The sequence below is a fragment of the Lissotriton vulgaris genome, chromosome 1_1, assembly GCF_964263255.1.
Source record: "Lissotriton vulgaris chromosome 1_1, aLisVul1.2, whole genome shotgun sequence".
NCBI lineage: Eukaryota > Metazoa > Chordata > Amphibia > Caudata > Salamandridae > Lissotriton > Lissotriton vulgaris.
The window spans coordinates 1385832830-1385848197 of record NC_141685.1 but is presented as its reverse complement, the minus strand read 5'-3'; the positions used below and the strand labels follow the sequence as shown (position 1 = coordinate 1385848197).

Below are 15368 nucleotides of genomic sequence, written 5' to 3'. Positions count from 1 at the left end.
CTTTAAAATGCAGACGATGCAGTTTAACTCTCGAAATCTCCTAACGGCCTAAATGCCTTATTTTAAGAATGTGTTTCTTTTATGGGGTCATTGGGTTTGGGTAATAATCAAGCAACAACCTATATAATAGTCTGCAAGCCTAAGATGAGGAGTATATTTTTACAAGGTAACCCACTGCACAGGCTCGGTATTTTGCCGATTTGGGGGTAGTTATGGATGCAAGGGATAATTGGGGACCCTGCATTGCTATTGAGCGTTTAACATTTTTAAGATCAGTGGGGCATATTTTTAGTTTAAAACTCATTGGGGAAAAAACCTGCTGCCCCCTTTTAGAGATCTATAGGAGAATGTGTCTCCCAGTATTTACATACGACCCAGGTATTTGGGGATAGAATATAAGCCTCCTACAAGGTGAGCAAACACAGGGTACTTAGGTGAATTGTTGGTGTTCCCCCTGCCTGTTCTACCTATAGTACGCATTATGAGCTGGGATGGACTACGTTGAGGATATTACCCTGCTTCTGTGGTCAGTTTGGGCAAATCCAGACACCTCACTTAATCGGGAGGTTATTGAGGCTTGCCTACCGTGAGAGAGAGCCCTGAAAATCTACTGGTTAAGTTATGTCAAGCCAGAACTGACGAAACTTGGACGGCAGACCTTTTTTACTAACCCAACTTCCATAACTCAGACTGATTTGCACTGGGTTAGAATTGCTTTTAGGACCAGGATGAAAGTCTGCAGGAAGGAGTTGGAATTTAGTTAACCGTCAGGGAGTATTTGGATTTTCATAATTCCTTACCCCTGTAATCCTTACCCCTGTAACCATATTTGGCATGGCCTGACGGCTCCTAGGACAGTTTGCAATTAGCCAGGTTTAGGCTAGGATTTGTGAGGTGGCAATTTGGGTTTACCCTTCGTCAATTCGATCCATCCAATGTTTACATTTTTGTCCCTGTGATTTATTTTACTCACAAAAACTGTTGGATTTTACTTTCTTCCGTCAATTGTATCTTGTTTTTACTAAAAGGTTTCTAATTCCTACTATTAAGTAACAGGAATCAGAAGTTCTAGAACAGCCTTGGTCTATCTGAAGCAACTGGCCCCATGCAACTCTATTACATTTGTTTTCCCTTTCTAAAATGTGCCCTCAATAGAAGTAAATTATTGGAGTTTAAAGGGGTGGATATTTTAAGGGGTCTAAATTTTGGTTTTAATAAGGGATCTGTGGTGGTTGATAATTTCAAATGAATTACAATTTATCTGAGTGTGTGCTTTCCTATGTGGGTTGTTTATTATCCCTCTCTTAATATTCGACTTTTTAGAATGTTTACTGTAACCAGTGCCTAGGCATGAAGGAAACAAATTTATACATTTGCATCAATGGTATACGGTGGAGAAATGATTTACCCTAACGTAAATGAATCTCGTAAGCCACGACTATGTTGCATGCGGCTCTGTTTGCTGCTTGTTTTACGATATGGATGTGTACGTGTTTTGTTTTGATGTGCTTTTATGGCTACTTACTGTAACAGAAATAAAGTGACTTTTGTGCTTGTACTAATGTATCCTGGTGATGCCAAACTTCACCAGCACCTTGGAAGATTTGTGAGGCAGGGACCTTGTTTAAAAATAGCCATGGCACTAAAACAAAGCTACTTCCGCCTGTGTTCAGTTAGCGGTCTGACTGCATCCATCCATGCATATTAATCCACACATTGGGTTGGAAGTCGGTATGCAGTCAGGACGTCGTCATTCTAAACAGAAGTAGTGCTAATTAGAATACAATACAACAGTTATATGCAATACCCACTTTGCCAAATTAGTCCTATCTTTTCGTCACACACGGGGCTGTTAAATCTCAAAAATAAACGTTATTCCTGGCAATATAGCATCATGAACCATCACAGTACCTTTGCCATCTGTTCGGCTAGCTGTAAACGTCCATCGAGTTCTCTTCTGATTTGAGCAGCTTGTTCGTCTGCATTATCAAGCTACATGATAAAAAGATGACATATTTGACACATTAAATAATCTAACATATCCTTCTCCTTTTTTCCTTAGTTAAATTGTGCAAATTGAGGCATTAGCCTTCACTATAGAACATGTTCGCCTACAAAATGTTTCAACATAATAGAAAATAAATTACTTTGGATCTATAGCAACTACTTTTATTGTGATTTTTTATTGCTTAACTTTTATTTGAATAAAGCTGGTTATAGGACGGAAGCTTACAAGACATAAAAGGATTTCCCAGGAGGTTTTAGTATGTTAACTAAAATAACTGTTCCATTCTAAATTTGAGAAGGCAAATTAACTAATTAAGTATAAATACAATATCTTCTGTCTTAAAAATCTATTGGAATTCTATAACAATGAGCAACTCAACCTAGCCCAATCAAATATGACTACTACATTTTGAATGAAATGTAAAAAGAAAGAAACAACGAAAGAGGAAATGAATAAAAGAACGAAGGAAAAACAAAGAAAAACCAATTAATATTTTCCTCACCACATTACGATAATAAAGGACAAACCGTGACATTTGGCTATGCATGACATTCCTCAAAACAACTCCCAAATGCTTCAATATCATTTAGAGCAAAATCAAGCTAATGAAACACTTCCTGAGATTGCAAGGGTTGTGATATAGCCATGCTTTCTTCACATACTGTTATATACAACCTTCACATGTCATACGGAATTTGTTGAACTAAAGAGGGGAAACATTCCAGGTTAGTTGCGGTGACATGCCTTACTTCTTGTTATTTAGTGATGTTGCTCTAAACTCCATTTAGAACTTAAGAACACCCATCCTTGTGTATCACCATTATTGGGATCTGGAGACACCCTATAATATGTGTTTGCAAGTCTGCTGCTTGTACAGGGATAGGCCTAGCTGACACCACTACTTGCTAGAACTTTTTTTGACGTAGAAAAATATATTGTCACAACTTGATCACTTCTTACCTGCTCCATGTGTTTAGAACACTGTGAGAGGTGCATAAGGACATTTGTACACTTTGAAAAATTACTACTCTTGAAACAGAAATACGAGCATCAGTGGTAAGAAGAAAAAAACACTAATGTATGAGAGTAACCACGTACCAGCTACTCTTGGGAGAGTGCACACTGCGCAGGTGCACCCTCATTTGAGGTACTCCTGTGCTTATCACCAGTGTTGACAAAGGACGTGGTAGCCAGGCTTCAAATTCATGCCATATTTGCTTTGAATAATTCTTTCTCACCAGGTATCGCAGGATTAGCCTACCAGCATCTCAACCTTACTTAAAGTATTATTATTTTACTTATTGTCCCACACCCTTATATATGTAAACACCAAACAGAAGGCCAATGAAATTGGAATATGCTAAATTATGTTGTTTAGATTTTATTGTGAATTAGATCAGAAAACATTAAAAACAGAGTACATCATTTTTCATTTGAACACAAAGTTCCCTTTTGCCTTTTAAATCGTCAAACATACATATTCAAATTCGGATTAATTGCATAAGGAGGAAAAATTACAAAAGCGTAAAAAAGATTTCCACTTGTTTGCTTGCCAAATTGAAAGAACTTAATTTCCTTAATTTGCCACGTTGTTGCATAAGAAGGATGTATTTCAGAGCACGTTTTTAAATGAGAGTAGGAAAAGACAAACTTAGATGGAAGATGGAGTATATACCTACTGCTCTTTTGTATGCTTTAGTCAGAACAATTCGCCAGGCATTCTGTATGTTTTTTCCCTCTGTGCACTCAGACCTAGGAATATACCTAGGTCTTAAATTGTAACCTTTTTCTTCTTCCTTTATCATCTAACATTTAAACATTATTATTTTGCTCGGTTCTGTCAATTTTGTTTTTGAGCACATTGGGTGATGTGTTATGGGTATGCCTTCCACGTTAAAACTGCAGAAAACGTAATCCATGTGTATGTCCATTTTTGGAGTGTAGGGTAGAGCCCTGACAGGATCTAGCTGCTGTATGTATGACCTAACTGATTTTCACAAAATAAAGAACTTCCCTCCTTCCTGAGTGACTCCAGTCGCTTGTATGAAGACCCTGCACCTCAACAACAACGCACACATTACAACATGTTACATTAATTGATTTTGTTTTATTTAAAATATTTATGAAGCACACCATCATCCCTTAAGGGATATTCCAGCGCTGGACCAAAGAGACTCAACTCTATACACTCATCAGCACTAAAGGGGGAATAACCAAGTCTTCAATCATTTCTGAAATGCCAGGGGGTTTCTCATGGAGACAAATTTCCAGGGGTAAAGAATTTCAGTGGAGTGCCGTTAATTAATTAATAGAGCAGCCACACATTCTGGCTTTCTTAATTCATCTACTACAAACCAAGGCTTACCTTGGAGATTCAAGCGCTCTTGTAGGCTCATAGAAAGCCACTCGGCCACACAATAAAGCTGGCCCTGAATCATGGTGTTGTGTGTCGATTTAGATACCGTATATAGATTTTCCAGATTCATGCCCTTATATAGTTACAATTCACTTTGCCCTTATTTATGCTTAGAAATCTAGCCCTTAGTTACGGATTGCTCATGCTAACCAAATACAGGCATGGTCAACTACATCCTATCCTCTTCGTCACAACGAGTTCTTGGAAAACCAGACTCTTAAGCCTTTAGAACTTCCCCTTGCCTGGATTTTGATTTCTCAAAGAACTCATTTATTATACTTGAACATCTATTCCTTGGGGGTTCATTCATGACGTTCTTATGCCCGACTTATAAGTCAATTACGGCATTCCTAAACACCTTCAACGTATAAATATACCTTCACTTGCTATGGCAAGGCACGGTGCGGTTCGGCTACCTACTTGCATGACACGGCTCGCTACAGCAAGTCCCGAAGGAAGTCAACTCCCGAACTGACCAGATGCTGTCATCCTCCTCATCGAGAATCCAGCTCCAGTGTTTCTGTTTCCCCTTGCGTGGTGTTATAGATTGAGTACAGGTAAAGAGATACCAACCTCTCTCATTTTAAGGTATGGAGCTGATTAGAACCTAGAGGAACTTTTGGCAATTCTTGGCACAACCAAACTAAACTAAACTACAGCTAAAACAGCACCAACTTCTTCCCGTGTACTAGACTTAGGTACAGTACACTGGAGTAGGTTTATTTTAGAAGCACCAGTTGAGTATTTTAGCCTGTGTTATTTATGTATGTATTTTTATATATGTCATAGCTACAGACCATGCTATTGTAGTATTATTTCATCTTACTGCTAACACTGTACACATTATACTTCGCATTTGGTCTTACGATTGTAGCAGTTCATATCTCTTGCATGAGAAAGTAGACTGTTCAATAAACCCTTTTATTGAAACGCCTGTCTCTCTATTTCTCTGCAACTCTGTAGAAACGAAGCATGCATGATTGACTGGGGTGAAACTGTAATCTATTGTTTCCACCACTCTGAAGATATTATTCCGACTCTAAGGGAAACAAAGTTGTCATGTTTATGCGGTTGTCAGAAACTAATCCCTTCTTGTTCATTCGAGAAAGTTACTAGTGACCTCTGAATTAGCTGGCACACTCAAGTAATTAAGTTAAATGTACTCGATAGAGACATACTGACCTTATTCCTATGTCAAATTTATAGTGTATATTATTCCAATGCGCAGAGCCTATCAGGGATATAGGAACTACACTACATGGCACACAACGGTTTGGTAAGGCACTAATTTAACGCTAGATACTGAAGCAACTCAGTCGTGCTTTTCTCAGAGACCCCCTACTCATAATACTCCAATAGACGTCTGGAGTGGGTAAGGGATAATATCTGCCATAGAAGAGTAGGACGAAAACTCCTATGTATTAGCTTTTTTGGTTTGTTCAACGTTGAAAGATACAGTATTCCAAAATATTGTGCACTTTATCTTTGTTCCCTTGAAACTTGCTCTGCAACTTTCATTAAACAATGGCCGACGAAGCAAACACCACCAAAGACAGTGGAGCTACAGGCGACAACGTCGTACTAGCTTTTAACTTAACAGGTTTCCAAGAAACCGATGCGAATGCTATAATCATTCCTCCAAATTTAAGGAGAGCAATAAATCTAAAACTTATAAAACATGGCCTAACATCACGAGGTGGTAGAGTAGTTTTTGTGATAGAGGCACATGAATATCACCAGACAGAGGTATTCTATTCATGGATAGTATTCCCAGAATCAAATCCAGTAACACATATGTTTCACTTCTACAAAGAAGACCATCCACCAGAGGAATATATTCATTTCAAGGATATTGAAATTCCACTCACATACTAGGAGCATAAGCTCTGGTTTAAAGGCACCCTAAAACATTTAAATCACATTACAGGATCGGTCCACTAGGAAGACCAGGAGCAACATGGTCGGCCTTAACTAGCTACACACCTGACCTGACATTGAATCAATGTCGGACAAGGAATTACTTAGTAACATACACATTTTTTTTTATATATCTGTTTATTTGCACAAGAAAGCTTGATGATCATTACATGCAGGAATTCATAATGTTTACAGTGTTACATAGCCTGGCTCTTATACAAATCTCACAACTTAGATAGAATACAAGTTGGTAACAATACATATCACATTAAGGTGCTACTGGTTCATCAAGGGAATGGATCAAGGGAGGCTCACACAGGTTGCCACGGTCCTCATTCCACTTTGAACAAATTGCTATCAATTTCTGGGGGCAACCCCAGGCCACATAGACTGTCTTCTCTTGCAACATGCACCAATCCATGTCCTTCTTCCATGCACTGAGCGTTGGCGGTGTTACTGCCACCTATAGGCGTGCTGTGTTACGTTTTGCAATAGCCTGACCCAGAGTCGCCCATGTAATGCCTTTTGCTGTCATATCTGTGGGCTCCAAAATGTTTAAGAGGCGCCTTTTGACCTCGAGTCACAATTCTATCCCCCAGACATTACGCATACAGTTGTGAACCTGTTTCCAGTAGGTTTGTATCAGGGGGCACTCCCATATTATGTGCAGGAACGTCCCCACCGCCCCACACAGTCTCCTACAGAGCCCTTCCTCACTCCTACCCATCAATACAAGTCGGGTATTAGAAATATCCAGCAGTCTGTTCTCTAGGGGGGAGGATTCCGCAAAGGGTGTTCCGGGTAGAATGTTGGCCTGGAGTGAGAGCTTGATCTGTGCGTAACGAAAGTATTCCGTTTGTGCTAATTCATATGTCTACTGCAGGTAAGCGAAGGACAAAAAATCAAAGATGGGGGGGAAGGGATGACTTGTCCTGAGTAACCAGAGTTATATTTAATTTTCGTTCCTGTACCGATAAAAAAACCCTCATTCACGTACTTAGGCTCAGTTGGCGGTATATCTTGTTTCTCTGCCTCACTTACTACGTGATAGCATCATCATAGGGTCAGTTGTTGTGCTTCCTCCACCCGGAGGTGAACCACTGGTTAGTACAGTAGTGATGAGAAACAAATGGGATCAGTGCATTAAAGAATATTTTTTAATTGTTAAAAAAGCCTTGATAACCATAGAAAAGTGAATTTTATTGATTCCGGGTCCAGAGGGGAAGAACAAGCACAAGCAGTGCATGACCGCAGAGGAGCAGGTCTATTCCCTCCCCTTGGCTGCCTGACAATGTTTTAGAGTTAAAACAAACGAGGTACCATTAGACCTCTATACTGGTCAGGAACAATACCGAGACCAATCCTGTTAAAAAACAGGTCAACCACAATTTCTAATAACGCCTAGGTCCTGAAGAAAGGCCACTTGACCCCTCCTGGGCAAACAAGGGCTGAAACATGTCGACCTTTTTACTGGACAGAAAATAGTGCAGAAGATCCCCTACAACCCTTCCTATACACGCCTATATAATTTTAACAAGCCTAACACCGAGACTCAATAAAATTCACTTTTCTATGGTTATCAAGGCTTTTTTAACAATTAAACATTTTTTTTAATGCACTGATTTCATTTGTTTCTTATCACTACTGTACTAACCAGTGGTTCACCTCCGGGTGGAGGAAGCACAACAACTGACCCTATGATGATGCTATCACGTAGTAAGTGAGGCGGAGAAACAAGATATACCGCCAACTGAGCCTAAGTACGTGAATGAGGGCTTTTATCGGTACAGGAACGCAAATTAAATATAACCCTGGTTACTCAGGACAAGTGATCCCTTCCCCCCATCTTTGATTTTTTGTAACTTGCCTAGGAAGCTGAAGGGATCGCGAACCTTCCTTGTCCCCCCCTCATTGATTGAAACTGGTAAGCGAAGGACACCATACCGTTGGGCCTCCATAGGTCTTTTATACGCGAAATACCTATCAAGTCCCAGTTACGAAACCCTTTAGTGCGACCAAGTGTACCCAGCTTTTCAGAAACCCAGAGCGGGGTAGCCAGTGTAAGTTTATCAGCCCATCCCAGGTTGTGGCTCACAATGGGCCAGAGTTGGACCGAGTGTCTTGTAAGGGGGTATTTTTAGGTTTAGAGTAGAGTGCCATGTCAAATTTCCCACCCAAGAGGAGCCACCTATCCATCCCGTAGCCGGGATCATCCCCACCACAGTATGTGCTCTGGTTTATGTCTGAGAGGTGAGCTGCCCAGTAGTATTTACAAATGTCCGGGAGTGCTATTCCCCCATCGTACCACCCTAGTGTAAGTTTATGGAGTGAGATGCGTAGTGTTCCGGCCCATAATAGGTTCCTCAGGGTGGCATTGAGGTCTGTAAAATACTTTTGCGGGACTAAATCGGGGTAATTAATAGCGAATATAGGAAACGCGGCAGCGTCATCATCTTGAAAAGAACTGCCCGTCCCAGTAGGGACAGCGGGAGCGTCTTCCAAGTGGTGGTGTCCCTTTTGAACCTCTGCAGAGGTGGTAAGAGGTTCCTCTCATACCAGCTCATCAGATCAGTGGAGATGAAGATACCAAGATATGTGAACCCCTCTATGACCGTCTTAATCGGGCAGTCACGCGGTATAGAAGGGGGGGCGCCATGCAGGACGTAGAGCAACGATTTACCCCAGTTAATCCTGTATCCGGAGTTTCTCCCGAAACTGGTGAAGATGTCTAAGGCAACTCTAAGTGACTTGGAAGGGGAGGCTAGGTATAAGAGAATATCGTCCACATAGACCGAAATCCAGTGCTCCCACCCTTTTGTCCACTTGAGCCCCCGTAATGAGAGGTCTTGTTGTATCCAGGTCGTGAGTGGCTGTAAGGAGAGGGTGAAGAGGAGGGGTGAGAGGGGGCAGTCCTGCCGTGTCCCTCTCTCCAATGTGAATACCTTTGAGATCTTATTGTTGACCACTAACTGAGCTAATGGCTCAGTATAGAGGAAAAGTATCCACCCAATGAAATTAGGGCCGAAGCCCATCTTTTTGAGGACTGCCATCATATATGGCCATTTGAGCGTGTAGATTGCCAAGTTAAGTGTGGTGTTGCAGCGTGGCATACAGTCCGATTAGTCTGGGTGGATCAATTTGGTGATTATCGGCTTGATCCTATTTGCGAGCAGTTTCGCGAGGATTTTGGGTTCCCCATTTAATAGTGAGATCGGCCTGTAAGAGGTGCACATCTCTTTGGGTTCCCCTCTTTAGGTATGGCAACCAATGTAGTGATGCACTGGTCTCTCTGCAGTTTCCCCAGCACTTTACTGTCCTCGAATATACCCTTATGGTGCTGGCCCAGGCTGTCGGGTTTGAGCTTGTACAGTTCAATAGGGAGGCCGTTGGGTCGTAGGGCTTTCCCAGGCCGGAGTTAATTGATCGCCTTGACAAGCTCTTCCGTTGTGAGCGCACCCTCCAAGGCCTCTCAGTCGTCGTCAGAGACGGTGGGTAGCCTAATGTCGGCCAAGAGCGTGGAGGAGTCTTCCTCTGGGAGCTCCGATCCCCCTCGGTACACATTTTTGAAATGTGCAGCAAATTCACTAACTATCTCCTGTGGTTCAGTGAGGAGGGCGCCCGACCCGTTCCTGAGATCAGCCACCACCCTCTGCGCTCTCGGTTTCTTGTCCTACCAGGCTATTAATTTGCCCGCCTTGTCCCCTTGGTGGTACAAGCGGCCGTCCCTGTCTCTTGCTAGGTTTTTAGAGGCATCAGTGGCCAGTGCCTTGTATTCGGCAGCCTTTAGCTTCATCTGATGAAGAGCCTCCGTATTTCCATCAACTTGAGCTGCCCCCTCCAGAGCGAGAAGGTCACGCTCGGTGGTTAGCATTTGTTTCTCCTTTTCCTTGCGTTGTCCGGCAATTGTGGAGAGGGCTTCACCCGTTATTACAGTTTTGAACGCTTCTTAAAGGACGGTAGGGGACTCCACCGTCCCTTCGTTTTCTTGGAAGTACTGGTCGATCTAATGGGTTATCTTCTTTTTGGTCTCTGGGTTGTGGAGGAACCAGGGATTTAGAGGCGCAACACAGCCTACTCTTTGTTCCCCTATAGTGAGGTGAATCCATATGGGGAATGGTCGGATATGCCTCGTGCCAGGTGCTTGATCTCTTGGATGGTAGTGTCGTGTTGCAGAGGCATAAGGATGTAATCTATCCTAGTTCAAAAAATGTTGGGACCCCTCTAAAGCAATTTACTACTTAAAGGCCAGGGAGAAGAGGGGAAATAACAAACAGAACAAGAAATGCTCCCTCATGACCTAAATGAAATTACTTTCAATTTCAAAATACATTTCAACTATGGGCTATTCAACTAAAAAAATCAATACCGTATTACACATTTATTTTGACCTTTTTTTATTTGTTTCCTCTGTTGTTATTCATTTATCTTTCTTCATTTTCAACATTTATCAAAATACATATATCTATAATTTACAATGGTCTCTATTACAAATTTATTATCACAATTACAGTCTATTCACACCCAGGAAGAGAACAACCCACACATACCACTCATACATAGATATACATTACATCCATATCCCATCCACAACTCTACAAGGCTATCCCAATTTCCACATTTAGTTGTTTTTTAGTCTCCGTGACCCTATACAGGGCTGCTGCTAAAAAGTAGGCTTGTAAAAGGACTTGATCAACGCGTTTCGATGGCATAAAAGGACATAGGAGCCACCTTCATCAGGACCCGCCAAATAACACACCAATGGTTCTCACCACCCTGGGTTTACTGTAATTGAATATTATCACAAGGGCAAAGACCTTCTCAATAGTGTATGGAAAACTCCCACAGCGATACCTTTATACTGGACTTTGCCCGGATCCAAAAGGTAGCAGTAGGAACACGGTGGCCCGGTTGAACGCTGATCAACAACTACTTTCCTCATCTTAGGAAAGAGGGACCATAGAGTTATCCGCTCTCCACATCTAATTCCGTTACTACTGGGCCTACTGCCCGAATTACTTCGTCCTGGGGAATGAGGGAGTGACACACCGGTCATCCTTCTAATACTTTCATGCAGATTTTGTTATCAACACTTTGATCTCGGACGTCTCGTCCTAGGGTGCCGATTCTACGTCTTTAGAGAACTACTGAACAGGTTTCGGGCCCTGCCGGGTCGGAAGTATCACCGGCGGAGCCACCTCATTTCCTGACACAGCCGTATTCAGAACCCTGAGGATTTGCAGAAGCGATAAAATATGTGTCGGCTGGCTGTTTGAAAGAGAATTAAAGAACTTCATTGGACAAATACTGTACAGGAGATCCCTGATTACTCTGTTGCTTTGTTTCTTTCTCTCTTGTATATTAACTCATATACGACTGAATTGATTTTCACGTGTGTGCATAGGGTATTCTGCTTGGCAGCAGGGGGAGTGTCCGCCTTCCGACTCGCAGGCCCTCCGGGCAGCCACTGCGGGTTCTGGGAACGCTACAGTGACGGAGGCATCTCAGAGCCTCTGGTTTTCGGTGTCAGGTGCAGCTGGCTGTTGCACGATCTTTACCACGGTGCTTGGATGCTGACTGCAGGATTGTGATCGGATTTAAGGGGAGTTTGTGGCTCAGCTCCGGTGGAGCTCTCTCCTAGGCGGCCTTCTTCGTTGGCGCCAAGCCACACCCCAAACATACAAAATTGAATAGAATTATACAGTTAAAGGTCTTTACTAAAAAGACTCCTACATCTTCTAAAAAGAAGTGGAAAAATAGCAAACAACCTTACAAAGAGAAGTGTTCTCATTCCCGAGGTAGGTCTCCTCAAAAGGAGCCCTCTGAAAGGAAGTATAACCTCAGGAATATGGATAATTTGAGAAAACCTGACAGTTATCAAGACACTGATACACGTTCCTCTCGTACCTTTCAGATATCATCACAGACATCCGAAAGAAGAGGACGGTCAGACAACAAAGAAGAACGCGCGAAGTCCATAGACGAACAACACGTTCAGAAAAGCAAACCAAAACCTCAATACACCAAAAAGAAGGTAGCAGGTCTAAAAATCAGACATGCCGAGGATCTTGAGGACACAACTCAAGAACGAAGAATGGGGTCAGACAATGCTGGACAGCGCAGCAAAAGTAACAATAGCTCACCAGAACCTGAATGGACTTCTGGAGACAGTGGACTTGAATGAGGATATTCAAGTTGAAACTGCTGATACCAGGGTTAGCTCTCCACATAGGTTATATGACATAACACTCTGGATGGAGAGAGACATACCAAGAAAAGGGAAAGCACTCTTTTGGGAGCAACTTTCTAAAGGTTATGATATACTTCTAGCTGAACAAGACTGGCCACCAGAATTTGTCAGGGAGGGCCCCCATTGCGAAGACATCATTATTCCAGCATTCTCTAACCATATTCCAGTACATTTAAAATATACTTATGCCAGGAAATGGGCAGTTGCCCTAACTCCAGCATTATGCAAAAATCATGTAGGATGGGATGAGGATTCACCTTACCATAAAATCCAGTAAAAAAATCCACCAACTGCACAAAGGGAGTACCCAGTTTAGCAAGAAGCTAAAAAACATGTAAGGGAGATTTTAGATCAACTTGAATACCAAGGGGTGATTGAAACATGCACCTCATTAATGAACAATCCTCTGTTTCCTGTCTCCAAACCAGACAATACATATCATCTAGTTTTGGATTACAGACATCTAAACTCTTGTTGCAAAACATTTGCAGTGCAAAATGCACATAGTACAGCATTAATGAATAACATTGTGCGTAAGAAATATAAAACCACATTAGATATTTCAGATGCTTTCTTTTGTCAAAACATTGCACCTGGAAGTAGGTTTTTGACCGCTTTCTCAATAATGGGGACACAGCGTCACGTCTGTCGTCTCCCTCAAGGATTCAAGAATAGTCTTGGGTAATTTTCAGCAAGGGTAACAGAGTTACTACAAACTCATGATGATAAAGAATTGTCATATGTCGATGATATGAATCTGACAGACGATGACCTGGACAGGCACTTAAACAGGGTGAATACGATTATTCTGGGCTTCACCTCTGAAGGGTACAAATCAAATTTTAAAAAATCACGAATTGACCATCTTAACTTCCTTTTCCTAGGATATGAGTAATCAAGTAAAGGCAAAAACCTGGCAGCCAACTTTTTAGAAAAGTGTGTGGTGCTCCAACCTCCAAAAACGCTGAAAAGCTTAAAGTCAATTCTAGGATCCCTGAATTTTGGATGAACATACATTCTAAAGTATGCAGAAATGGTTAAACATCTCTTCGAATTAATCAAACCGGATTTTAAAACAATCAATTGGACACAAAAACACATAGAAATGTTGCGTTCACTACAAACAGACATATAGCAACAAAACATTTACCAAAACGCGTAAATGTACGCAACTTAGTGATCCGGAAAATTCCGGGTCAATGCGGATTCACCTACTTAACTTTTAACAAAGGTGAAAAGGTACCAATTGCATACAAATCACATTTGTACATACAAGCAGAACTGAAATACACTTCTACGGAAAAAATTCTGACAGCAGTTCAAACCGCTGTAGTGAAAGAAAGAGCCCTAGCACAGGGAAAACGCCTTATGGTTGTGACATTTGTACCAGTCTTAGAGGCAGTTACAAAAGCGAGTATTCCGAATGATAAAGCTTTACATCCGAGATGGATGCAATGGGTTAATTCTCTTGCTGCAACTGATGCTGAATACGTTTTTGATCCTTATTTGTAAACACAAGCATTCCTGCAATATGAACAAGAATGTCCTCTGCGTACTGCAATTCTACCTCTAGACCAGTATGAATGTATAATTTATACTGACGGATCTGCACAACCCGCTACGGAGGGTAAACAAGCTTATAGTGCAGCATGCACAATCGTTAAAGGTAGTATGCGCGATGGCAAATTTAGACCTATGGTCACAAAAATGCAATCTCGAGGAGATTGTACAGCTCAGCGAGCTGAACTACAAGCATTTATCAGGGTACTTGAAAATACAGATGGCGAATTACCCACACTCATAGTGTGCGATTCTTTCAACGGTTTTCAATCGTACAATGAATATTTACAGAATTGGCTACAAAATGGTTTCAAAGATGCAAAAGGTGGCACAATCAAGCATAAACTGCTTTGGGAACAAGTAGTTCAGTTGAGAAATTTGGACCTTCTTACAGACAACCAGTACCTGTCCTAGCAATCGACAGAACAAGAACAGTGATACTTGCTGCCCCTTGCTGGTAAAAAGGAGAACCTATTTGTGTCTATCGACCTGAACAAACCACACTATGTGGTGATACTAAGCAGTAGGCCAAGTGGACTCTGCCAATGTAGCAGATGCACTCCTCTAGCTACAATCCAAGAGGTTCAAACTGAGAGACTCATCACCATTGAAGATTCTGCAGTGAGAAAAGAAGAAGGACTAAGCAACACAGCTATGGAACTCGTTCCTCTTGAGACCCAAGTAACAGTTCGTCCTGAAACACCTGTCTACACAAACGTAACAAGTGATCATGTGGTTCCAGCGATTTCAACAAATCCGGATGCAATTTCTACCATTGACAGAACTGCCTCTGGGTATTTCATTAACTTTGATACGTTTTCTGAGGATCCCAGCGAACCTGAAACAACGCCAGCAGAAAGAACTTTTAAAGAACAAGCCACTGACTTTTTCATCACCTGGAAAAGACTTATCTGGTTTCACCATGGAATGAACTATGGATTGTGTTGGGAATATTTTTTCTTCTACTTTGGCTAGCTCTGGTAATAACTCTGGATATACTGATAAATGGAAGATATGTCAAAATGGACACAGCAAGTAAAAAAGTCAACTTACTTCTCAAGCCACACAAATCATACCATCGTGAACAAAGAGACTTGTCAGCAGTGAACATCACAGCCGTTCCTATACCTGATGGTATAGTTTGGAGCAAAACGGAAGATGACATTTTTGGCCTGTCGGAGCGGTTGAAGATTCCACACTTGTTCAAGATTTCATTAAGT

At 41.7% G+C, this 15368-nt stretch overlaps 1 protein-coding gene across 2 annotated transcripts in view; it reads right to left on the bottom strand.

The window, feature by feature from the left end:
• Positions 1-15368, bottom strand: part of CADPS2 (calcium dependent secretion activator 2) — a 2357592-nt gene that overhangs the window by 1835813 nt on the left and 506411 nt on the right. For both annotated transcript variants that reach the window (XM_086966845.1, XM_086966848.1), the window contains exon 4: positions 1912-1992. In XM_086966845.1, the coding sequence (XP_086822971.1) occupies positions 1912-1992 (81 nt within the window). The remainder of the gene's footprint in view (positions 1-1911; positions 1993-15368) is intronic.